At 41.1% G+C, this 25724-nt stretch overlaps 1 protein-coding gene and 1 long non-coding RNA gene across 4 annotated transcripts in view; one reads left to right on the top strand and one right to left on the bottom strand.

The window, feature by feature from the left end:
• rcan3 (regulator of calcineurin 3) overlaps positions 1-25724 on the bottom strand; it is a 59911-nt gene that overhangs the window by 18341 nt on the left and 15846 nt on the right. The window contains exon 1 of one of the 3 annotated variants that reach the window (XM_015969889.3): positions 10857-11133. The exons of the other annotated variants lie outside the window; for them this stretch is intronic. Coding sequence (XP_015825375.1) covers positions 10857-10943 — 87 coding nt within the window. The 5' untranslated portion in view covers positions 10944-11133. Of the gene's footprint in view, positions 1-10856; positions 11134-25724 lie in introns of those variants that run through there. 3 annotated transcript variants of the gene reach the window in all.
• LOC139063894 (uncharacterized) lies at positions 21641-23880 on the top strand. Its single transcript, XR_011517202.1, has 2 exons — positions 21641-22331; positions 22796-23880. It is a non-coding gene; the product is annotated as an uncharacterized lncRNA (long non-coding RNA).

Here is a 25724-nt window from a genome sequence, read left to right as displayed (position 1 = left end):
CGATTTCTTCTGTTTTAAAGTGTGAAGTAAACTCCGACGAAGTAAAATCCAAGCGGATCCCGTTCATGTTCATGGTTACATCCGTGTTTGTTTACCTTTTTTGCATGCCAAAATGGCGTCCACTAACTGAGAGTCACGTGGGGTCCGGAGCTCTATAGCCTTTGTTGGCAATGACAGAGATCAAACGTTTTTAGTAAGTCTTCACAGGGTTTTCACACACCATTGCTGGTATTTTGGCCCATTCCTTGATGCAGATCTTTTCTAGAGCAGTGATGTTTTGGGGCTGTCGCTGGGCAACACAGACTTTCAACCATGGCTACTGTAAAGCATGGGGGTGGAAACATCATGCTTTGGGACTGTTTTTCTGGGACCAGGGTGACTGATCCGTGTAAAGTCAGATTATGAGTGAAAGCTTCCTTCCATCAGCAGCACTGAAGATTTAACATGGCTGGGTTTTTCAGCATGCCAATGATCCCAAACACACCACCCGGGTAACGAAGGAGCGGCTTTCGAAAATAAGCATTTCAAGGTCCTGGTGTGGCTTAGCCAGCCTTCAGATCTCAACCCCATTGAAAATGTTTGGAGGCAGTTTAAAGTTCATGCTGCCCAGGGAGAGCCCCAAAGCATCACTGCTCTAGAGGAGATCCGCATGGAGGAATGGGCCAAAAATACCAGCAACATTTTGTGAAAACCTTGTGAAGGCTTACAGAAAATGTTTGACCTCTGTCATTGCCAACAAAGGGTACATAATAAAGTATTGAGATGGATTTTTGCCCCACTGTATGTGAAACACTGTCTTTTTCATATCGTCTTGCATGTTCTGCTCATGTAACAAGAGAAATATTGCACGTTTAAGATGAAACAAGGCGGAAGAAGGTGTGAAGTCGCAGCTCTCAGATTGTTCGTAACTCAGCATAATTAAACCTGCAACTGTGGTCATCAATACTGACCACATGTTTCTCAATGGTGCCTTTACATAACAGCCAGGGTGTAACTCTACAGTCCCTGTTACTGACTGCAATTTGCAAAAACCAAGTGAGTCAATAAAAAGCGGTGCGATCCACTTTACCAAAATGATTTATTTTAAAATCACAATGATGTCTAAAGTCTGAAATGTTGGACCAAAACTGACAAGCTGACATGTGCATGCAGGTGACTAATGTTTCCAATACAATAAAATAATCTAACTCTTAATTTATCGATATAAACCAATAAATATTATCTGTAGATAAAAAAGTAGATGATTACTTCAATTTAAGTTAGGCCAGTTGTGCGAAAAAAATCAACAGCTCAAAAACCAAACTTCGGATCAGTTATATTTTGACGTTCTATGCGAGAGGAGAAGGAGATGAAGATTTCGATGTTTAATATGTGTATAAGAGTAGAAACGGATACAGATATTTTCCGATATTATACTTCCAACAATAATGGCAGATAACAATGGTAGATCGATAATATTGGAAATGCCTACGTGTAATGTTTTAATAAAAAGAGCAAAGTATTTGGTGTTTCTGTAAATTAGGCCTGGGCAATGAATGAATTACTTCAAGCTTTTTTTGTGGGCAATTTAAAAAGTAAGCAAATCTAGTTTTAATGTAATGGTGCCTTTTTGGCTCCCCAGAGCCTCCATAGTGACAACGTCATAGCACACGTGAAACAGCAACAGCAACAGCAAGCGACAACATAGCTACCGATGAGAGTGGGAAGATTGTTCCTAAGAATTAAATAAAATCATCTGTTGTTTGGAACTGGTATGGGTTTGCTGCAACAGATGTGGAGCAAGAGGCCCATCGCAGTCAAAAGCAGCAGCACCACAAACCTATTCCAACATCTGAAACGGAGGCATCCAGCGGAATATGAATACCAGTCGCTCTGAGATGAACAAAACCGCAGTGACCAACAAACCCTAGCTAAAAAACAGCAAACTGTAGCGTATACGACAAGAAAGGGACACGGCGGAGAGCAATCACCATAGTGGTAGCTTTGCACATAGTCAAAGACATGCTTTTGATTAAGTAAAAGCAAAATTAGCTTCTCTTCGATTTGTACTTTTAAATTGTAGATTTTAAATTAACATTTTTGTTAGGCCTCACAAAAATAAAATATTTGAATTAAAAGTAAAAAGCACATGGGGCGACGGTGGCACAGGAGTTGAGTGCTTGCCCCATAATCGGAAGGTTGGAGGGTTGAGCCCCGCTCAAGACTGTCTCTGTCGCTGTGTCCTTAGGCAAGACACTTAACCCCCCCTTGCCTGCTGGTGGTGGTCGGAGGGACCTGTGGTTTCCGCAGCATCGCCTCCGTCAGTGCGCCCCAGGACAGCTGTGGCTACATCGTAGCTCATCCCCACCAGCGTATGAATGTGTGTGTGAATGGGTGAAAGACTGATTGTGTTGTAAAGTGCCTTGGGGGGGTTCTAGGACCATGTTCATCTACATTGGCAGCCTGTGCTGATAGTCCAAAATTTTACCGTTCTGTAATAATTACATTAGTTGCAATGGTTTCTGAGCCACAATTAAGACCATATTACTGGGGGCAACAGTCCAGCCCTCAGAGTTATTTTGTGTGGCCCCCAATTGCATTTTTAGAATGGTGAATATTCTCTCTCTCCAGTGGCTGTTCATTTCGCCTGATACTTTCTAACACTTTTATGGTCTTATTTTAATAATATCCTTGTTTGGTCTTAAAAAGTACACATGAAAAAAGGACAGGATTTTTGTTGCATTTGTAAATAAACAAAATCATATTTTTGTGGCTCACAAGGACTATTAACTTAACAAATCTGGCCCTGGTATGGAAAGGTTAAAGGATAACCTTTGAAAACTAAAAGACCTCAACAACAACAAATACAATTCTAAATGCCACACATTGATATTCTGAAGACAAAAATTAATGCAAACCATAAACAAATAAAATTCAGATTGTATCTCTGATAAAGTGGTGGTTATAGTTGAATAATTTTACACTTAAACCACAATCGCTAATAATTCATTACGCACAACGTGAGTATTTTAGCAAACACGGCATTATGCTAACAGGAGTTAGCAATGCTAATATAATGACTCATATATCAATAATTACCACAAAAGTTAAGAAATCAAAGTCATAAATAATCATATTTTACCTTGTTTTAGGACAATTTACTTGATCGTAAAGGCACAATAACACCAGACAGGAAGTGATTAGGCTCAGTGAGTGTTACATTCAAAACAAACCGGTGGAAACACTACCGAAAAACAATGTATCTGACTTCACCTACAACTTCACTTCATTTACACTCTTTTGTCATCCGTGTTCACTCCTATCTTTAGGCTTTTCTGTGTGAAACAAGAAAGGATGGAGGGACACAGAAAGAAAACTAGTGCAGTAAATGACCAATAAAGAGATTAAACTCTCCCTGGTGGTTTGGCTCTTGGGTGATGAGATAATGTTGTTCCTGAGGTTAATGCTGTCATCACAGAGGCGGCAGCAGGGGCGGCGTTAGGCCCGGCTACTTGGGCTCAAGCCCCGAATCTTTAATGAAAAGCCCCGGATCTCAAACGTGGAAGTAACATGCAGTACCAAAGTCCAACAGAGAGGGAGCAGCTAGCAGTAGTTTGTATTCAGCCTGCCTGAGCCTCCACCACTGAAGAAGAAGCCCTTCAGCAGCCGGCTTCTTCTACACTCTCTGCCTGAAACGCATGAGTGAAGATGGACGTGAGGATGTTTTTTAGACAAAAAGTACAACGACAGAACCCCAGCTTTGATGACTGGTGTTGACTCAGGTTTGTGAGTCTTATTTGAAAATATTTGTTGTGCTGCTGGTTTGCCTAAAGTTAGCTTACTATCAGGTAAAGTTGTTGGAGAAAGAAAGGGAATATTTACTATCATCTCACACTAAACACTAACAGGAACAATACTCTGCCCGGAATATGCTTAATATGTAGCTTCAGATTAAAAATTATGTGGTACAAGACAAATATATAAGATGACTAGTGCATGTCACGTGTGTGTGTGTGTATGTGTATGTGTATGTGTATGTGTGTGTGTGTGTGTGTGTGCGTGTGCGTGTGCGTGTGTGTGTTAAGCCCCGGATCTTCTTCAGTCCTTAATCCGCCCCTGGGCGGCAGGACTGCAGGCATGACTCATTAAGTGGCAAACACACAGGTGCTGACACAAATCAAACATCTCAACGATAGACAGCCAACGTCGACGTAAGGAATCAGACCAATAAAGTGCAGTGATTGATAGGAATAAAACTCTTTATACTGTACAGATCTGCCTCATTGATCATGTGTGAAACATAATTTAAGAGTCAGCAGACATGCAGGTTCATTCTGCTCTGATTGCACGGTAAACACTAAAAAAAAAGAAAAACAACTTTGTCCACACTAACCCTAACCTGGCTCCTTGTGCTTTTTAAAGAGCTAAATAAAGCTCACTTATTCAGCTCTTTGTTTGCTGTCAACGTGCGTCATGTGAATCACAGCAACACGCTTCATCTAGAAAATAAAACTGTAATCCATTTACGTTTAAAGGTCTAGTTGGTAAGAAGTAATACATCAAAAACAAGGAAAATAAACTCAGTAAGATCAATAAAAAATATTGAAACTAACTTCAAAAGCCAATAAATATGCTAAATAATTCTTTCACTGGTTAGGGTTAATTGAATTTGCCTAATTCTCAGTTTTCACTTGATCTTACAATTACACCTGGTAAAACATTTCCATTTAATCTAAGGAATTATTGAATTTCCCTCTGGGATTAATAAAATATTTTTGAATTGAATTAAATCGTTTAACTTTATGTTTAATTACAATTCTAGCCCTTTCCCCCTCTTTTAATTAGTGAATCACTCAGTTTTCGCAACATCACATTTAAGGCTTCAACAGAGTCTAATCTGGACTCCCAAGTCCAATAAGGATTTGGGTAAAAACCGACAAACTGCTATGGAGCCTCAGAGTGAATCAGAAACAATGCTGACTCAAAAACAGGCTGGAATCTCTTGATCATGTGATTCAAAACCGTCTATCTCCCCAAGGGAATCAAACTATAACCACATTAGCGATTGCACAAAGGAGGCAGGTTGTGAGTAAAACGGAAAACTCCCATGCACATTCTTTCCAGTATACCACTTTAAACATCGTGTGTATTTTTTTCCATGACCATTCCAGAAACTTTCCACTGCAGGTAAACAAGTGTGCAGAAACACACACCTGATACCATTTCAGCCACATTTCCATCATCTGAATTAAATTCTCACAACAAAAGTTGGTTTTCATTGTTTCATTTAAACCTAAAGAACCAGATCTGTTACAGGGTTTCCCTTACATAGGCGTAGCCGTGGCGGCCCGCCACGGCTGAAATCCCACCGCCACGCCTACAAGATCCCAAGTTTTTTTGTTTTTGTTGGCGCTGTTTCTCGAAGAAGCAGCGGGAACTACTATGTTGTCGCTTGTGATCACAGCCGGCGGGCAGCAAGGAGCAGGCAGGGCAAGGTGAAGTTGCAGCATAAGTTACTGAGTTTAAAATTAGAAAGGTAGCAGTGGATATAATGCTTTTTGGTTTACATGTTTCAGTAGCATTAAGATAAACGAGTGTTGACGATCCTGACTGGGTTTCCTCCCACTACCATCGATGTGTAAGCAGCGTGAGAGGTCGGGTGTTTTCATCTGAACCCTTAAAACCTCCAGCAGGCTACGCTGCACTATTGACGTGTTAGCGCGCGGCGCTAACAACTTAGAGACGTGACATGTCTCGGAGAAAGCGTAAAAACACGTTGGATGCTTCTTCTGAAGCGGGAAAATAATGCTTCTTAAGCAGAGCACGACGTCGCCTCGGCTCGTTCATGGCCGAGCCGGACTGAGCTTGATAACAATGACCCAGCACAGCCACTGGGTCGTTGGAGCTGCCCCGTGACTGCCTGATGGAAAACCAGCGGGTTTCATCAGACTTGTAGTTTCTTGTTTTTGCTGGGGACCCCCTGTATTTTACCGCTCCCTCCTGCAGTCTTCCCCTATTAAAATTTAAAATGATTCTGTAAATCCGTGTATCAATAGAAACAATCTCTGCCTCTGCCAGCTGCAGTAAATGTAGTTTCCAAATAATAAATAAGAGGTGCATTCATCTGTGTACTAAAAAAGAACTCCATATAAACCATCATTAGTTTCAGAGCTGCAAAGAGTTTAATGGCTTTAAATCAGTTTTCAAATTGCCACCAATCGACATGTGTGATAACATGATTATCTACAGCATCTCACAAAATGTCCACAGCCGTGACCTTCAGAGCAATGCCAATTTTTAGACAGTAGGCTTGTCTGCCTTTTTTGATGAATACAAATGAGGTAATGCTTTGCAACAAACACAGACTCCATCTATTCCTGTAGCCTGGCAAGCCATCCTATACGTGTAAACATATACTCTGGCCCCGAGCCATTGAAACAACCCAGTCGTGCGGTGGAATCTACAGGCGTCTTTCAAATTCGTTACAGAACGCATAGGACCAATCAGAGCAACAAACAATGTGACCTAATCATCGCTACGGAAATCAGTCAATGGGGAGGTCCGTCATACAAACGTAAACAAAGGACCTAAGTCGCAAGCCAAGGTAGCTGATTAGAGACAGAGGAGGTATTTTCTACCTCTTCATTTTGTTTTAGTGTCATTTTATATTTTCTACCTTTTTTAATTCTGCTTTAGTGTCATTTTATATTGTACATGATGACTGATTTTAGCAAATGGCTTTCATGAAGAATTGCCCTGAAAATTTATTCTAGTCAATTTTACTTGTTTGTTTTTAAATCTAGTGTCGTTATTCTGTTTCTTTTCTTTTTTAATGCTGTGAGGCCCTTTGGTCAGCAACAGCTGTTTTAAATAAATAAAATTTTATAAATAAAATTGACCTCGACTTTGACCAGGAATGGAAATATCTCCCTGTGACGAAGAAGGAACCGGCTTTTTCGGACCCAATCGCTTCCCGTCTATTTCCCTTCGGCAGCTAATGCAGGAATTAGGATGCATGTGAAACTCAGACTGACCAATCATATTTCAAAAAGAATTACACTTTCTCAGTGAACCTCTGCTTTTAGATTAGTGTTGCAAAGCCACAAATGAATGACATCCCTGCTCACTATGAGCTAGCTTTTAAAAGGTGAAACTGTATTTACAATGGAATCAATATCCCACATAAGGAGTTGCTTCTACTTGAGCCGATGCGCCAGCGCTACGCTGCACCTCCCATGAGGCCCACTGTCCCCTGCAGGGAGTTATGGTATTTGGGGACGCATTATCACCAATTTGCTTATTAAGTTTTTATGAGGATAGGGATTGTTTTCTCCTTCGTAGCATGGAGACATGGACTGAACACACAAACTCACACGTTTACGTCGGCTCACAGACAGAGAGTTACACAATATTACATAAGAGGACGTACACCTGTAGTGTTTAACTTGGAACACAGCAGTTCGCTCATTTTACCCACATTCTTTAGTTTTCTGAAGATGACCAGAACAAATATAGAAATGCTGCAAATTTTTTCTTGTGTTAATATCAAGACTAATTTCTCTATTAGACACTTTCTGAATGGCTAAAACTGAAGCAGGGATCCTTTAAACCAGCATTGTTTGCGCTTTCTCCAGCACTCGTGACGCCTATTAGGAAACGTGCTGACCGATATCTCCTTCCCACTCTGGATCTAAAGTGAAACTCTAAACAAATCTAATTTACAGCTAATAAAAAACTGTTTAAAATTTGGACTAATTAAATGCTAATTTGTGTTTACAATATTCAAAACTTCCCGTTTTGAATGAACCCTCCACACTACACTCCAGTCCTTAAATGGAGCTTCCTGCTGGGTTTCTCAGCTCGTAAAAGGTGGACCTCGACCCTTTTCCTTTTGCTTCTAATCTCGTCACCTCATCGCCTTCACCGCACTGAAACCAGACCCCGCCGCCCAGGAGACAGTCCTTTGTTCTACGTCACTATTGCGGACGAGGCTCCGGCCTTTATCCGACACATGAGCTCCACGCTTCTCTTAGGTTTCAGGTCAATATGAACTCCACATCTCCACCTGCACGGCGGACAGACTGAGAGGAACAGGCTCACCTGAGCTTCAGCGCTAAGACCCAGGATCGCTCAAGCCTGCCAAGGTCCAGATCTGGTTTCCTATCAGCACAGAACATGATACTTTCCCTGTCTTCATGTGGTCTGCCTTATGCAAACTGCTGATCAGTGAGTTTTTATTATGAAATCACATAAATATTCAGATATAATTTATGCATAGCTGGTGTATATTCTCATTTGTTTTGAATTGATCATGCATTTAAAGGTAATAAATAAATATAAATGTAATTTTTTTTGTATTATTGTTCATCAGATTGATGTTCTTGCATCTCAAAGGCAAGTACTGTTTAATTTATGCTAAAAAATCACACATTCAATTCATAAATTAAAGTAGTGAAAATGTGAGAAAATTTAAAAAAAGACAGAAAACAATGCCTTTAAGCCAAAGTCACACAAAAATATCCCACATCTGATGTAAAAGGGGATACATTTTTGCTTAGTACAGACTCAGATGATCATCATCAATAGGTGAAACGTTTTATTGAGATGGAGAAAAAGGTCCTTTTTGCTGCATGGCTAATAGGGATAGTCAGTATAAACACCTCCTCCTTTGTCTTTGTTTTAACTCGCATCATATGTGTGACCAAAAAAAAACAACCTGAGATGTGAAACAAGCCACAGATAAACTGAGTCAGACTGGAGGGCGGGCAAGAGAGAGAGAGACAGGACAAACGGAAAGTGAGCCAAACTGACGGAAATTTCTCCTTAGTCTTTCACGAGGAGTTCTGTGTGTGTGTGTGTGTGTGTGTGTGCTGACAGAGATGTTTCGAGGTCTGCGAGTCCGCTGACTCACTGTTGTGGTGTGTGTGACTGTGTCAGTGTTACGGTTTTCTGTTTGCTGCAGCTTCTGCAGTATGTTATTATGGCAGGTGCTTATTTAGCCTAAATCGTGCTTTATTTAAAAAAAAAGTATGACAATGCCATGAAAACGAGTAACAAAAGTTTACATTAGTGCAGCTCCAGCATGCTGCAGAAACTTGCACCGCTGCCGAAGCTTCACAGCTTGCTAACTTGCAACGACCTTCAAACACGTGTCCTCTGCCATCGTCTGCTGGTTTTTCCAGGTAATGATAGTGTTGTGGCAAACACGCGCCGACCTGCAGCTCACCGATCCTCCCTTCAAACCCAACAGCCTGCCTTGTTTTCTCTCAAGTGGACAAGAGCACACCAATATTGTAAACGACGGCTCTATGATGCCACAAGCATCTGCTCTCATTTTAAACCTCCCGTTTGTTTATTTTCTTCATGTTTCTCATCTAACCGTTCCTTCAAAGGCTTTATAAATAGCAATCCACAAAAACAAGGGTGTAATTATTGTGCCTCGTCTTCAGATTTATGTGTAATAATAAAAACCGGAGCCGCAGATGGACTCGGATCCTATTGAATGATAAAAACACGAGCAGGCTGACAGGGAGGCGAGCTCAATCAGACGCCGTCCCCCACATGCCCTGTTTTAATCTGCCCTCTCCCTCAGAGCTCTCTGTCACTATCTGTGTGCCAGAAATCAGGATTAGTAGTGTTCTTTGCACCATTCGAAAGTCATCCCTCTGTCTGCTCTTTTAATTGAGCACAGAACCCCTTCTTCTACTTTCTCATAGGAAGTGAAGACCTTCAAACTAGCAATATAGATCCAACTAAAGGATACAAACTCAGACACTAAAATAAAAAACTGGGTGTCACTTTAGAGCCTTTCACCTTGAATGCTCTGCAGTGGATAGAAACTGTAATGAGAGTTGGGAGCAAATGCAGCAGCTGCATAGCTCATCCTGTGTGTGTGTGTGTGTGTGTGTGTGTGTTGCAGGCTGAGTCAGTGGTCAGCTCGTATTGTTCCTGAGCTCATACGCGTACTGATATTTTCAGCAACATCAAATAATGAGTTTGCGTACACCATTCCAAACAAAAGAGGCCATTGTGCAGGATTAGTGATGCAAGTTTGGTGGGAATTAAAATTTCTCAGACTTAATTTAACCAACAAGGTCCTATTATGTAACTTATTTTACATGCATATTTTTATTTGTGTAAATCCAACAAGCAGACATGCAGAAAGCAGGTAAAGTATGCGCAGCTTTTTAAAACCCCACCCCATGTTGCACAGCCAAAGGTGGAGTCTAGGGACTCATCTATAGGTCACATTCAATTACAGCTACTGCTCCCCTGTCTCATGACTGGCAGGTGGCAAATCAGATCAATAAAATACTCCTGCACAGAGTGTTTATGGCTGGTCAGTACTCAGACTGGAGGAGTCTACACCAAACAAATCGATACAGTTGCCTTGTTTTTTCTCTATTGCCACAGTTTTCATATAATTGCACAATTTCTCTATTCCTGACATCATGGTCGAAATGGTTCAGGTGCACCTGCAATGCTGATGTGATGAGAGCACCGACATAAAGGGAGGAGGTTTGAGACGGCATTTTAACTCATCCATCACGTCTTCTCACTCATCTGCGCCCAATTCACTGAAACTTGCCACACAAACCTTCAGCAATTCACGCATTACGAGTATTTGTTCCCTCAATTAATTTATTCCAACTTGACAACCTATTTTTATTTTTTCAGTTTTTCTTAATTTTTGGAGAATCGTTCTTTGCAAGTCACCATCTGTGCGCGCGCGTCTTGCCGAGCTGTGGCTCCCATTGATAAAAATCCTGCATTCAACGTCATCAAAACGTGCATGCACTCCGGCGGCGTGCAAGTCAGTCAGGAGCTACAAGGGCAGACTCGGGATGTGTCGCGAGGATTTTAAGATCAGATCGTACCTGCATTTTGTCAGACGTAAACACCTCAGTGTCTACTTCGCAGGCGATGATGGTCACCATTTCCAGTTTCATATTTATGGATGGCATTCCCTTGAGTGGTTGGAAGGAAAAACAAAATCAGAGTAAAAGCGCTCGTTTCTGGTTATTCGCAGCAGGATGAGAGAGAGAAAGAGGTCCAGGAAGTTGAGGTTAGGTCCACTGCGACGCGCAGAGTGCTGCTGGACTCCTCACTGCACTGAAGCGCTGCTCAGAGTGATGCTGCCGCAGCCGGACGAACAGCCTCCCTCCCTCCCGATGCTCCCTCCCTGCTGGCTCCACATTGACGTCATCACCATGCTCACGTTCATTTTTTTACGCCACTACAGGTTTGACGAGCCGCGCAGGGCGCACTGCAGAGCTCACAGTCCGGTTTGCGCTTGTTTTCTGTGTTTTTATATCCAGAGTTACTGGAGTAAGTAAAAGACGGATGGACTCTTTTGGGGGGTGGTGGGGTTATGCTGCAGCAAAAATCCACATCTGAGTCATACTGACCGAAAAAAGTCAAGTTTAACATAAAAAACTGTTTTTAACGATAAGAATTTGTTAAATGTGACATATAATGACTTTTCCAATGTTATAAAAAACATATCAAGTTTTTTGTTCCCTCAGCAGTTTATTCTTGACATTTTCAGTATCTTCCAGAATGAGCCATTTTAGGGCTCTGGCTATAAGAAAACAAGCTAGAGCTGGCCACAACCACCCCTCCCCCTCTCATGCTGCTATAAGCTGAGAAGCTCTGATATCTGGGAGGGGCAGCAGCTCTCCTCCAGGTGAGGGAGATTCTTAGCACTTTATGAAAAGGATTGTTTCAGAAAACAGATTAATTGATTTTTTTCACATTTGGAGTGTTTGAGGCAGCAGAGCCCCATATGGCAGTACAAAAGAAAAATTAAAATAATTTGAAGTTTGTTCTGAACAATGAATGAGGGAAAACAAACATTTAACAAAAAAAAACTAAAATCAAACAATTTGCTATTGTAAAGACAATTATTATTATGCAGTTAAGCAGAGGCGTGGACTCAAGTCAGATGACTTGGACTCGAGTCAGACTCAAGTCATTATTTTAAAGACTTCTGACTTGACTTGATAAAATCTATAAAGATTTACGACTTGGCTCGGACTTGAACGCCAATGACTTGTGACTTGAATCGACTTGCATCTGTTGACTTGATGATGACTTGAGCATGTTTGATATTTTAGCACAAAAACGACACGACATGGACAAAAATCATAAATCATCCTTCGTTCTGGGTGTGATCTTGTACTGCTAAATGCAGCAGCACTTTGTTTATTATCGATTTTAGTTGCACTTTCTGCTTGTTTGAGCAAATAAATGAAGCTTTATTCCTGGAATTTATTTATTATCATTGTCATTAAATTGAGATGACTTGATTATAACTTGGAAATTCAAAGTTAAGGACTTGGACTTCCACATCACTGACTTTGGACTCGACTTGGACTTGATTGTCTTTGACTTGGACTTGACTTGAGACTTGACTGGAAAGACTTGTGACTTGCAAAGCAGTGCCTTGGTCACACCTCTGCAGTTAAGGACCATTATACTTTTTAAAGTAAAAAATAAAATTGACTCTCCATTGCATACAGTACTAACATCCTCCACCAGAGGGCAGACGACATGTGTAGAATTCAACACACTTAGTTTTGAGGACAGTAATACATTAGTTGAGGTGTTGCAAGCTTACATTAAATGTTTTAACATTAAGAATGCCAGTTACATTTTCAAAAACAACAGATTTGTCACACTGTCACTTAACATTCGTGGACTCACCCATCTTGGCTCATGACGGGGAAGGCTGTTGTACGTTTATTGTCCAGGAAACAGCAGAGAACGTCTCAGCTAGTAGATGCTAACCGTTAGCATTAGCAACTGCACCACACAGCAGAACTCCTTCAGGCTTGTGTTATTTGTGGAGATAAAATATCAACATTGCAAATCAAACAGAGTCAGTGGTAGAGTTGTGTTGCTGTTATCCAATCAAAGCGAGATGTCTAAATATCAGGAAATAAGACTCCAAAACTGCGTTAAGCTACTTTCTCCTCCAGCTGCCTTTTAACTAGCGCATCTGAGCTTTAATTCTTTCTAAAGACCACTACAAATGTACTTTCACACTTCTCAAGCGATTCCATTCAAGCCGAGTCCCAATGAGCAGTGGTGCCCCCAAAGGGTTGGGTATGGGGCACCAGGGAAGACGGTCTCTCTCAGTAAAGCAGCAGATAAAGATGTGTCCTGACTTCAGCCCCTTTCTCATCATTATTATGTTCATCAAACTTTCCACTGCAGCCAAGCACTAATCATTGGAGAAAAAAGTCCCCACAGCCATTATGCCATTGCATAAACAACCATGTCTTTCCATCACTCAGATCATCTCTCTTTAGCCCTTCATTTCATAATAATAATAATTGCTCAACCAGTCGAGGCAGCTAAGTCGCCATGAGCCATTAGTACTCAAGCTCTTAGCGTTTGGAGCTATTTACGTCTGTGTGTGTCAGGCATTGTTCATGTGGAGCAGACGGAAAACATGTGAAAGATACATGTGAATGTGTGCGACACTCCGCCAGCAGACACAAGTCAGTCACTCCTTTTGGAAAAAAACATTCATCCAATCCAAGCAAGTTTACTTTAATTCTTCAAGTTGAAGGTACAGACACAAAAAGAGATGCGGCGTGACAGATTTGGGTTTTATTCCCAAATCATCTCCACATCTCATTAACCACACACTCGGAGGTAACAGAGGAGCACGGCAGTGTCATCTTCTGTTTTAAATCTCTTCTGTTTTCAAGAAGTTAAAGTACTTTTAGCTCCCTGACTAGGGTCTTTATTTATTTATGCCGTGTTGGAGAACCATTTTCACTTGGCCCTTTTAAAAGAAGGTTTGAGTCAATGGAAAGCTGCAGAAATGTACTCCTTTTCCTGAAGAAAATCAAGAGTGCAGCAAATGCTTGCTGATGCTTACACCTTTTCCTCTGAGCCAACCTGGCTGGGTGTTTTAGCTGATATTTGTTCTGGGATTCTTTCATCTGCAACACAATGGAGTTCTGTGTAAGAAACATTCCCCTGCAACCTAGATATTCCCTAACATTTAACCCTCTCAGGCTCAAAATAAGTTTAGGACAAACAACTAAGTCCTTCAGGGCAGGGCTGGACTGGGACAAAAATTCAGCCCGGGCATTTTGATTGGAGACCGGCCCATCACCTGGTTTTTTTTGGAAAAGACATTAAGCCTTACGCTGTTTCTGACACACACCAACGTACACTTTCTTATTGGTAATATTTATGTATCAATCTAATAAACGTAAACCTACACCATCCTTCCTATCCTGGTATTCTAAAAAAGTAGGGTTGGGGGTAAATGATTATTTTTAAAATGATTATTCTGACGATTATTTTATCGAATAGTCAACTATTCTAATGACTATTTAGATGATTAATCTAGCGATTATTTTTCTATTGCACAATTAATAAAAACCAAAAAATCTTAAATAAATTCCTCCAAAAAATTGATAAGTTGTTACTGTAAGAGAATAAACACTACAGGCCTTCCATTTTGTATAACACTGCTTTTATTGTGTTGCGGTTGTTTATGTTCTGGTGACGTGTAGAACTTGGGAGTGCAGGCTGCTGCCTGAGAGGTGGTTGGAGACGGAGTGTCTCCATGCTGCTTTGTTTTGGTCACTTATGTGCATGAGGCAAGTGGTGTTACGACCCTTCCTGGGGAGTCACGTGTAAAGGGTTAAATTTACCTAAATATTGCCTTATTTATTATCTCTTTATGTTATTAGTCCCTATTTCTGTGGTTAATTGACAATAGTTTCCTGAAATGTTTCTCCTATTTTAACTGTAAATCCTTCTAGCTGTTATATTTATAACAAGAAACAGATATTCGGACGGAATATTTTCATGTTTATTCGAATATGATTGTGGAACACACCCAGCATCATAATAAATGAAGTAATATTTATGCCAATTTAAGCCTTTATGGGTGACCAGGACACTGTGATCAATTTTTGGCAAGGGAAATGATCATTTGTTGCCATTTTTGAGGTGTTTATGAATGTGGAAGACACCCAGCATCCTGTGATGGCACTAATAACATCAAGAGATAATAAAGTAATATTTAGGTAAATTTAACCCTTTACAGGTGACCAGGACACTGTAATGAATTTTTGGCAAGGGAAATGATCATTTGTTGCCATTTTTGAGGTGTTTATGAAGAGACCCAGCAACCTGTGATGGCACTAATAACATCAAGAGATAATAAATAAGGTAATATTTAGGTAAATGTAACCCTTTACACGTGACCAGGACACTGTAATCAATTTTGGCAAGGGAAATTATCTTTTTTTTTGTTGCCATTTTTGGGGTGTTTATGATGATACAGTAGGCAGTATGAGTACAGTAACATCAACAGATAATACATAAAACCCTTATTTGGTCAATTTTAGCCTCCATGAAAATCTGAGCGATTCAATCACTTTTTGGCAAGTAAAATGCCATTTTAGTTGTCTACAATTAAATCATCAATAAAGAATTTAAAGATATTTTGAGGCGTTTCTTATAGGTAAACGGGAGGGTGTAGTCTATTTGGCAAGTGACCAATCTCAATTGTATGTGCTGAAGAGCTTTTATCTTGTTACTTTTAAATAGAGCAACGTAATGTTTAGCAACTTACACAGTGTCATTGTAAAGCCAAAGCTTGATCAGTTTAAATACTATTTTTCCAAGAAAAAATGTGCCCCAAACTAGTTAACTGTGGCTCCATGTCAAGTGGACTAAAGAAAGGAAGGGGAAAAAATTAAATCGCTGGAGAATTGTTTATTTACATTTATACAACGTTTACATTCAATACAGGGTGCCATTTTACATTATTTATTTTTTTAGTATCAAGGCTGTAACATAAAGAAAGCCAGTTCTTACCACAAACCATCTTTCAATCGCAAATATTGCAAAAAGGATTAATATATCCTCATTGTGAACGTTTAAAACAACACTTAAAACAACTTCCGAACTGGAAAATATAACGTGGCAAGGTGGATAAACGACAGCCCGGATTGTATTCGATCCCTAGACTTCCGGGGTGAGAGTCATACGCTCTAACCAGTCAGCCAAAGGAACATCCCCTTGACCAACTATACAGGGTGCAAGATCAATCAAGACATTGTGACAGGATGCTCACACTGCCACATCTTCCTCCCTCTTTCCACAAGCACGTCCTCGTACTCCCGCGCAGGGTGCCACAAACACTGCCACACTAATATCCGCGATAAACATCTGTTTAAGTACCGGAAGAGGTTATCTTTGCTTTCTGAATGTCCATATTGCTAGATATGCTGAGTTTTAGGGCGAAATCCTGGGGAATTTTGTCTAGAAATGCAATTACCTAACCGTGCGCGATCCCACGGTGGCTAATCATTTTTTGGCAGCGAGTCAATTTATGGCACAACACCGGCTCGGGTTTCTCCTCCTCCTCCCTCTTTTCTTCTCCAACCTGTCGCTGGGCTGAGGCTCCATCACTTCCTAAATTGATTTTACTTGAACCTTCACTACCAAACAACTGTGAGATTTTAACACATGTGCCAGCATCAGCCAGCCTGAAGGGCCAGTTTCTTTTTTAGTCGAATTGCCTCCGCTCCTCCTTTCCGTTTTTTGTTCTCCATTTTGTAAAGCTCGTCTGTCTGTTTACTGAGATTCACAAACAACTGGCGGGTGCATCAGACCTCTGGCTATTGGTCCAGCCCAGAGTGTATTATTACCAATTGGCCAATCCACCAACTTTTATGAGGCGTCGCGTGGGGCGGCGCGGACAAGTTGTCTGCAACAACTAGAGGCCAGGGAAAAAAAAAAAAAAAAAAAAACAGACACCGGCCCATAAAAGATGAAAGGGTCGGCCCAGCGGGCAGTTGCCCGCTATGCCCTATGGTCAGTCCAGCAGTGCTTCAGGGGTATTTCTGAGTTAAAAAATGCGAATGTGGAGTGACCAGGTACAGTAGGTAGGTTTTAACGTTGCAAATCTGCAACGCCTGCCTCCAGAGGGTTAATGCTGAAATCTGCAGTTTACTGATTAAAATACATGAAGTTCCCTGGGCATAAGACCATGCAGTGTAAAGTATGACTTTACTGGTTTTGGTGTTAATGCGTTCCTCTCATTCTGTCTGCAGCGCCTGATAATTAAATGGATCAATCTATGATGATGCACTTTTCTTCCCTGCCCTCATTCACTAAGCTTTCCTCTTCCTCCTCCTTCCCTTTATTCTCATTCTCTTCTCCTCATTCACAATTTTGTTAAGTCTCAGCCTGCAAACCAAAAACAAAACTCCACAAAATGGGAAGTTTTATTCTTAACAGAAAGCTCTTAAATCACTGCCACACTCTTTTCACACATGCAGTGTGTGAAATGAGTGTGTTCATGGTATCCAAATGCGTATTTAAAATTCACGGACATCAATTGTGAAATCCATGGCACATGACAAGCGGAATTAGAAAATGGCATTTTTAGCCCCAATAACTTGCATTCATTTTTTTGTTCATGGTCCAGAAGTAGATGGGTGTGGCTTAGGCTCCCTATATTCATGACATTCAAACACCTCACCTTTGACTGGCTAACAGCAAAGCAACTCTTCCAATTACTCTTTGGTTTGCAAGCGTTGATATTTTATCTCCACAAATATAGGGGTGGGAATCGAAAACCGGTTCTTGTCAACAAGTTCCTACTTTTTCAATTCATAGGAATTGTTTGCTATTTTTGCAAATAGTTCTCTTATCAATTCCATTCGGCGCAAATGACGTCACCATGCAAGTTGCGTAGTTTACACATTTACTCAACAGGAAACATGGCGCCCAAGCAGCCCAAACGCTCGAAAGTTTAATTTCACTTTACGAGGAAGGATGACAACAGGAGAACTCACAATACTTACAAAGGTAGTGAAATGAACTTTGCACTATCTTTTAGATATTTCATCAAACAGAGGAAACTATGAAAATGCAAAAGCATTTATGCAGAAAATACGCAATAACTTCAAATGAATGTTGTGGTTTTGACCCTCTCTGGAGTAGAGATTTTCTACGCAGCGCTAACGTTTGCACGTCCTTTCCTATTAATGCTGCAGGTAACTAATCAGCTAACTTTTTATATCACGTTAGGGCCAATTGCCTTACATAGAGACCTCCACACTACCAGTGTCACATTTTGGAGGGATGCTAGAACCCAAAGTGTAGAAACCCAGGATGACACGAGGCAGGAGATGATGTAAAGTAAAATCCTTTAATTTTGAAGGATGAAACGAAGAATAAATCCAGGGGCAGGGAGCCAAAGTCCAAAAATGTCCAAAATCCAAAATAAACTAGAGATCCAACTGAGACACGAGAAACCCTAGAGACTAGGAATGAGAGACTGACAGAATTACCACAAACAGCAACAATGGACCGACAAGACACAGAGACAAGACAGGACTTAAATACACTGGGGCATAATGGGAGGCAGATGAGCTGCAGGTGTGTGGAGTGTGGGGGGAGGACCAGGTGAAAGCAATGACTAATCAGGGAAGAAACTAACATGACCAAAGAGTGAACCTAAAAACAGAAAAGCAACCATATAACTAAAATTCTAAAGGGAAGGAGAACTACAAAAACCGGTGGGACAAAACATATTAAAGAGACTAATAAAAATGAAAAGCTGAAACTATAAACACTGCAGAGGGATGAGTGACTGCAGAGGGGTGACTGGAGAAGACTAACCCCAAGATTCCACTACCTCCGCTCCGACCCCGCCTTCCGCAGCCGCTCGCTTCCGAACTCAATTTTTACTGGTACCCGCTCTACAACGGCTCCGCTCCGGTGCGGAGGCCTGAGGTGCGCAAACAGGCATGCGCTGGATTTTCGAGATCTTGCGATACAGTCCGAGCACTAAACGCGGAAGTTAGATCCAAACACCCGTTGTGTGGGAGAAGCATCGAAATGAACTGTTTAATCTGCCCATCATTTGTGTTGAGAGATCAGCAGTGTTTGGATCAACAAAGTGTGACTACTTTGATAGTAGAAACTGTATTTATGGCTTATTTTTGTGCATTTAAAGTTCAGCCGCCATTGATAGTTGTTAAAAGTTGTTGAACCTGTGCATATGAAACAAAAAACGCCTTTTGTTTATCGATTTATTGTGAAATAACAGAAGTTGTGCTTGCTCCCTTTCCTGTTGGGCGGTTGTGATTTCTGTCCATTGACTGCGGAGGTGCTCCGGCATCCGGCAAAAATAGAACCGATCCTATTTTTGCCGGATGGCGGAACGGCAGGCGGCCCACTGCGCCATACGGCCGCAGTAGTGGAACAGCTCTGATTGACTACAACGGGACCGATTTTGCTGCAGAGTTCGTGGCGGAGCGGAGGTAGTGGAATTTTGGGGTAAAGGAACACAGGAGACACATAAATGAGGTGCAGACAAAGGACACATGAGGGCGCTATGAAACACAAAAGGAGAACCTGGAGTGGGAACTGGAGGGGCTGGGGAACAAAGGGACACAGAACATGACAACCAGACTCTAAAGACTAAAGTCTGACCTGTGGTGAGATTTTGCCCATTTTGCAAAAGCTAAAGCAACATTACACTGAACAAGAAGACGACTCTGCCTTCAAAAGGAAAATAAAAGAGAACATTTGGAAAGATCTGTCTAAATTATACCAGGAATAATTGATTATTCATCATGAAGAAACTAACAGTCATAATGCAGGAGACCGTTTGCAATTAGTTTTTGCCATCTATTGAACTTCTCGGGAATTTAAAAGGAATTGGATTGACAGACAGAATCAACAATGGCATTGATATTGATTAAAAACTTGTCAAACCCCACTCCTACATGAATAACTAATTCCTGAAGGATTTTTGCCCTGTGATGGAGTTACTAATGCTAACAATTAGCTTCTACCAGCCAAGACGTGCTCTGCTCTCTCCTAGCTACTAAATCAACACAGTCTTCTGCGACGATGAGTCAAGATGGGTGAGTCCATGACTGCTAATTTTTAGTTTTGTAGATCTGTGTGGCTTTTTCTGACCCGAGCGTTTCCCCACCTATTATCTTTTGGTTGCTAATGCAGGAAATAGGGGTAGAAGACAACAGTAGACTAATCCACTTTAATCTTGTCTGTACTGTAGCTAACTTTTAGCTCATTAATTCAGTCAGTTCTAAGCTCCGTTACTTTAAACTGGAGCAGGTTGCTTTAACTATCTCTTCCACCTTAAATGTACAATCCCTTTCTGATTATTTAATCTAAAATGAAATATTCTAAGTTGTCAGGGATAATTTTGCCTTTTAATTATTCAGAAAAAGGATCAAAAGAATCATCTTAATATCCATTTGTGTACTTTGCAGGTATTTGGGTACTGATAAACCTCCGCTCCATTATGAAAACATCTCAGATTAAATTTAAATACTTAGCCTCCTGCCAAATACATTAACATTTCATCATTTACAATAATGATTGCTGGGTTTACAGAGACTGCAGTGCATGTGTAGTTACAGCTCTGCACCAAGAAACAGCAAGCCTGCTACTGTCTGAAAGATAGAAAATATGTCTCACAGCTCCCCAAAGTGCATTTCCTAAAACAGATCTATTCCCTCAAGCGTAATCCATTTGCTTAAGCTGTTAACCCACAAGTGAAGCAGCGAGTCTATTTTTAAAGTCTAATGCTAAACCATGCACAAAACTGAAAATGTGTTTAGACTTACCAAAACAATTATTAATAAAAATATTTTACATATTTCTTGTGTCTTAAATGAATAAATGCATACACTAACAGTGCAAAAAAACAAACAAGGAATGCAGCTGATGCAAAGGTAGAATTTCTGACATGCATGATGCCTGTTCCAGGAGACGAGAGAGGAGGAATGCAGGAAAGCAGCAGCAGAAACGCTCAAAAGGATCAAACTCAGTGATGAGCAGAATTTGTATTCAGTGTTGGAGCTCTGCAGAAGAGCAGAGGGGGAAAATCAGGGCAGTGGATCATCACAGCGGGCTCGTTAATGCATCATCATACACACATATTAATACACACACACACACACGTGCAAAAGGAAATAATAAACACACACTTCTGCATTCCACCAAAAAACAGAAAAGCTATTAAAAGCATGTTCTTTGTGCGCTTTCTGTGATGTAAAAAGCACACAAATCAAAGTAAAAATATTCTAATTCAAACTTGAGAGTCGGGCCATTGCAGGGATGCAGACAGACAGCAGCTGTATCACTCCCATGATCTTCACATGGCTGCGTCTAAACACAAACACGCTTGTTTCATCCGTTTGCTGCCAGCCTCTCGTGCCAACAGGCTACCTCACTTGGCCCATGCAGCCAAAACCAAATTGTAGTGCCACAGCCACTGCAGCTGCTGTAATCTAGGCCGAGCTATTTATAAAGCAAGCAGCCAAGTAAAGGCACAGAGAGATAGGGGGAGACAGCGGGATGAGAGGATAAAAGAATGTCTACAGGGCAGACAGATAGACAGAGCGGAGGTGAGAACGAGCGGGCTTGAATGGAGGAGGACTGAGAGGCATGCAGCATGGGCTATGGAGGAATAAAAGAGTCAAAAGAGACATAAGAAGCCAGGCACTCCAGCTAAGTGCAAAGGACACCATGAAGATTTTAGTTTAGCTGCACGAGAAACACAAAAATCTCGGATGATACATTGGCTTGGGATGAATGCGGCTGCAGCTGAGTGAAGTCATTTGGATGTAAAAAATTTAGTTTAAATGGACTTCCGACAATAACTGCTACTGGTCGACTCTCCTTCTTAACAGAAGCCAATTAAAAAGGTTTCATCATGTAATTACAACCCTAACCCTAACAACCATCCAGAGGGAAATGGAGCATAAGGAAAACTGCAGGCCTAACCACTCACCTAAAAAAATTCTAAATCTAAAAGAACAAACTAAGTTCAGAAAGGATTGATCTTCAACTTTCTCATCACAAGATATTTACAAATGGGAAACCTAAATCTTAAAGAGACAATGTGTAGTTTTTACCATTAATTTCTGGAAAAATCCATCAAAATGTTGTGAAAAATGAATGAAATGAAGCCCAGTTGTTGAAAAGTATTGGCGGCTTCGCAACATAACCATACAAATCGGGTCTAAAATACATGGGAGGGGGTCAGAGGGTGTGTCCGAATCCACAGGAAGGATGCTTATGAGTACGGGTCCTCGCCGGTCTAGCAAGGCCGGGTCCTTGAAGACCGCTAAAACCGGAAGTCAGCGGCTCTGAATTCGGACAGTCTAGCCTTCACCTCTATGTGGCCTGTAGGTCCCATCACAGCCGTGGCGGCAGCTACACGCAAAGGAAACATGCTAAAGCTAGCGAAAATGGAGCAGGAATATTAAGGAGCTACAGCAGCTTCACGTCCATCAGCAGCGTTTGTTCACAACAGTTTTCAGGTAAAGCAACTTTGTTTATTCTACAAGCTTTCAGGACTTACATGTTAACTTTAGATGGTTTCATGTAAGTTTTAAGCTACAGAATGAACTTGTTAAACGTACACAACACATTACTACAGAGTATTATCATGTAGGTAACTAATATAAACCACATTTATTATAAATGTTGAATGCAGTAGGATGTTTTCTAATGTAAATTGGACCTTAGAACTTATTTTGCATCAAATGAGGGTAAAGCATTTTCAAAAAACAGGCTTTTTAATAAAATAGCATTGAAGTGTTTTCAATATGCCTTTGTTTATTCAACTTAAGCCTAACAATGATTAGATTTGTCTTAAAAATGTAAATTCTCTGTAGTTTTCCCTGCTGCTTTACTTTAAACTGAACAGAACCAGTGTACTGCAGGTTATGTTTTGTTTTACATTTTTCTATAAAAAACCAAACTCTTATTTAATCTATTACAGGTCAGCATGCACTGTGCTGCACATCTGCCTCTGTGCTGGTGAAGTTGTGGGTCTGGAGGATGAGCGTGAGGAAGATGTGTGTGGAGGAGGTCAGTGGTGCTCTGTCCTGGAGGAGGTACCAGCAGACCACCACTACTGTTAACAGGCAAGTCATTCACAGAGATGTAACAGCCGTCATCTGAGCCAGCCCAGTAGATGGACGATGGAGTGGACAGTGAGAGGAAGCATCCTAAAGCTCTCTGCAGACTGTCCTGGATGATGTTCCTCTGACCAGAAACGTCCAGCCACGGGTCTGCTCCAGCCCTCCATCCACGTCTGGATCCTCCTGCAGCAGATCCAGCTGCACTGTTAAAGACTTCCTGCTCACTCAGTTTAAATAAATGATCCAGGAAGAGTCGCTCAGGTTAATCCTGCTTTAACCGTACATAACTGGTCCATACTGGTTTTGATCTGTAAATAAGTTTAACCTATTATAAATAATCTTGTCTAATTACCATCTTTTCATTTTCTGTTCATGTAACATGTTCAAAAAACATCTAATAAAATTGGTGATAAAATCAATGACCAGAAAGAGTTATTAGTATTTGTTTTAATAAATGTGTTCAAATATCAAACCGCTAAATAACATTAACATGATGAAAGTAGAAGGTCTCTCTCCCAGGAGGACCACCAGGTAAAGCCTCTCCTGACCCTGGACACCTGCAGTCCTACAGAGAAAATCAGAGACCACAGGTGTCAAAAAGGCAATAAACACATTTTTACATTTATCCACATGAGAAGATAAAAATTATATTCTTCACACAAACACGTTTTACTTCATTAAAACTACTTTTCACAGAAGAACTTCTGTGGTCATGTGTAAACAGCTTCACTCTTCACCTCTAAGCTTAATAAAAACACTTCTTTGCTCCGTTGTCCTTAAAACAAATGACAAGTTTAATTCGCCACACACACACACACACACACACACACACACACACACACACACACACACACACACACACACACACACACACACACACACACACACACACACACACACACACACACACACACACACACACACACACACACACACACACACACACACACACACACACACACACACACACACACGGGAATAACTGGGACCCACGATACAAACTCGTTCTGGCTGATTTCTGCCTAAAATGTAATTTAGAAAACAAATATACAAACGAAAAATGTCTATAAACAGAACCGCTTTAAGCTTTTTAGGTTTCTACGGCTAATTTTTAACAAACTTACATTTAAAACTTCGTAGCTCTCCCCATTTTCTCTTCCTGTTGAAAATCCACAGCCGGCGCGCAAAGCATGCTGGGATAGCCTTGTTCTGTGAGGATACAACAGACCCGTCCTCGAAATGTGGGCGGAGCGAGGACGCATTTGAGGACGCGAGAATGAGTATTCTTGGAATTCGGACAGTACTCGTCCCTGCACTGTGACGTCATCGCACTCTTACAAGCATCCTTCCTCTGGATTTGGACACACCCTAAGTTTCTGGGCGACGCCATATTAGATGTCATGTTTCCTTCTACGGGAGCCCATGATGACAAAATGCAGTTACTGATTTGCAACAAATGGTTATAAAACTTTCATCATTCTTAAATGTTGTTTTAAACATTTACTTCTTCACTTGTTGCCAGTGATGACAGAGAGTCTGACGTGCTCGTTATTTTGCTGAAGTTTGCACTCCCCAGGGCTTTTTGACCCTACTGGGCATCTGTTGGTAAGGTCTTACTCCAACACAAAAATACTGCTTTCTTGCATCAATTTTGGTATCTACTGCCCCCTATCGCCAGGAAAAATACACACTGTCACTTTAAGAAAAAAATCCCTTTAATCAGAAATCATTTAACTCATTCACTGCCAGCCGTTTCCTGATCGGTAAAGCCATTCGCTGCCAGCGTTTCTCAGTTTTTACTGTTTTTTAAGAGTCACAGAATGCTGCACGATAGGAAGATGTCGACGCCAAAACAACCAAAAGAAAGCGGAGACTCACCTCTCACATCAGGAAGAATCCGCGTGTTTCGAGCGTTATCCGTTCTTTCATAACCCATTGTTGAATTGTGATCGACAGAAGCTTTTCCGGTTCGCGCCTCACTTTTTTACAGGGACAGCCCAAAATGATCTCCTAACACATGGATGTTCTGCTTCCTGATCATGTGTCAGGCGTGCTGGTGAGTGAAACGGAGGTGAGGATCCACATGCGGGTGAAGAAGGAGGCAGGCAGGCAGACAGACAGGAGCATTAAAACAGGGATTTTAATCAGGAACATGCAGGACAATGAAACAATGAGCCAACCAGACAAAATGGACTAACAGGGTTTAAATACAGGAGGAACTGGGACCTTGGGTGATTGGGAGACGAGAGGCAGGTGGGAGCAATTAACATGGACACAGGACTGAACAGAATGGGGAGACAGGACAGGGTGTGACATCATGTGACGTGTGCAGATGAAGATCGGCTTCAGAGCTGAGATGTTTGTTCTCTCAGCGCGGGGGCTCGTTCCGATGCCCAAACCGTAAAAAAAATGCAAATGACGATTTCAGTCATCATTGGCAGTGAATGGTTGGATCTAAAATGACGACTTAAGTCGTCAATGGCAGTGAATGAGTTAAGAGGTCATTCACTGAGAAACAATTTTTTACTTATTATTTTTTTTAATGAACGGTCACTCTGAGTTTAAAGGTGTAGTTCACTTAAAAAGATTTTTTTAAATATTATTTCTGATTATAACCAGTCACTGAGTTTGTCATACAGGCTGAACATGAAAATAGTCTCCTACACCTATCTCCTGCATTAGCTTCCGATAGAAAATAGACGGTGAAACTCTAGATTGGAAAAGCCTGACAGATCTACGTCACACTGTCTCTTGCTCACTCATCTTGACTGATGATGGAAGGCTGTT

Source organism: Nothobranchius furzeri, chromosome 18, assembly GCF_043380555.1.
Source record: "Nothobranchius furzeri strain GRZ-AD chromosome 18, NfurGRZ-RIMD1, whole genome shotgun sequence".
Lineage (NCBI taxonomy): Eukaryota > Metazoa > Chordata > Actinopteri > Cyprinodontiformes > Nothobranchiidae > Nothobranchius > Nothobranchius furzeri.
The sequence above is the reverse complement of the archived record's forward strand: the minus strand, read 5'-3'. Positions and strand labels throughout refer to the sequence as shown.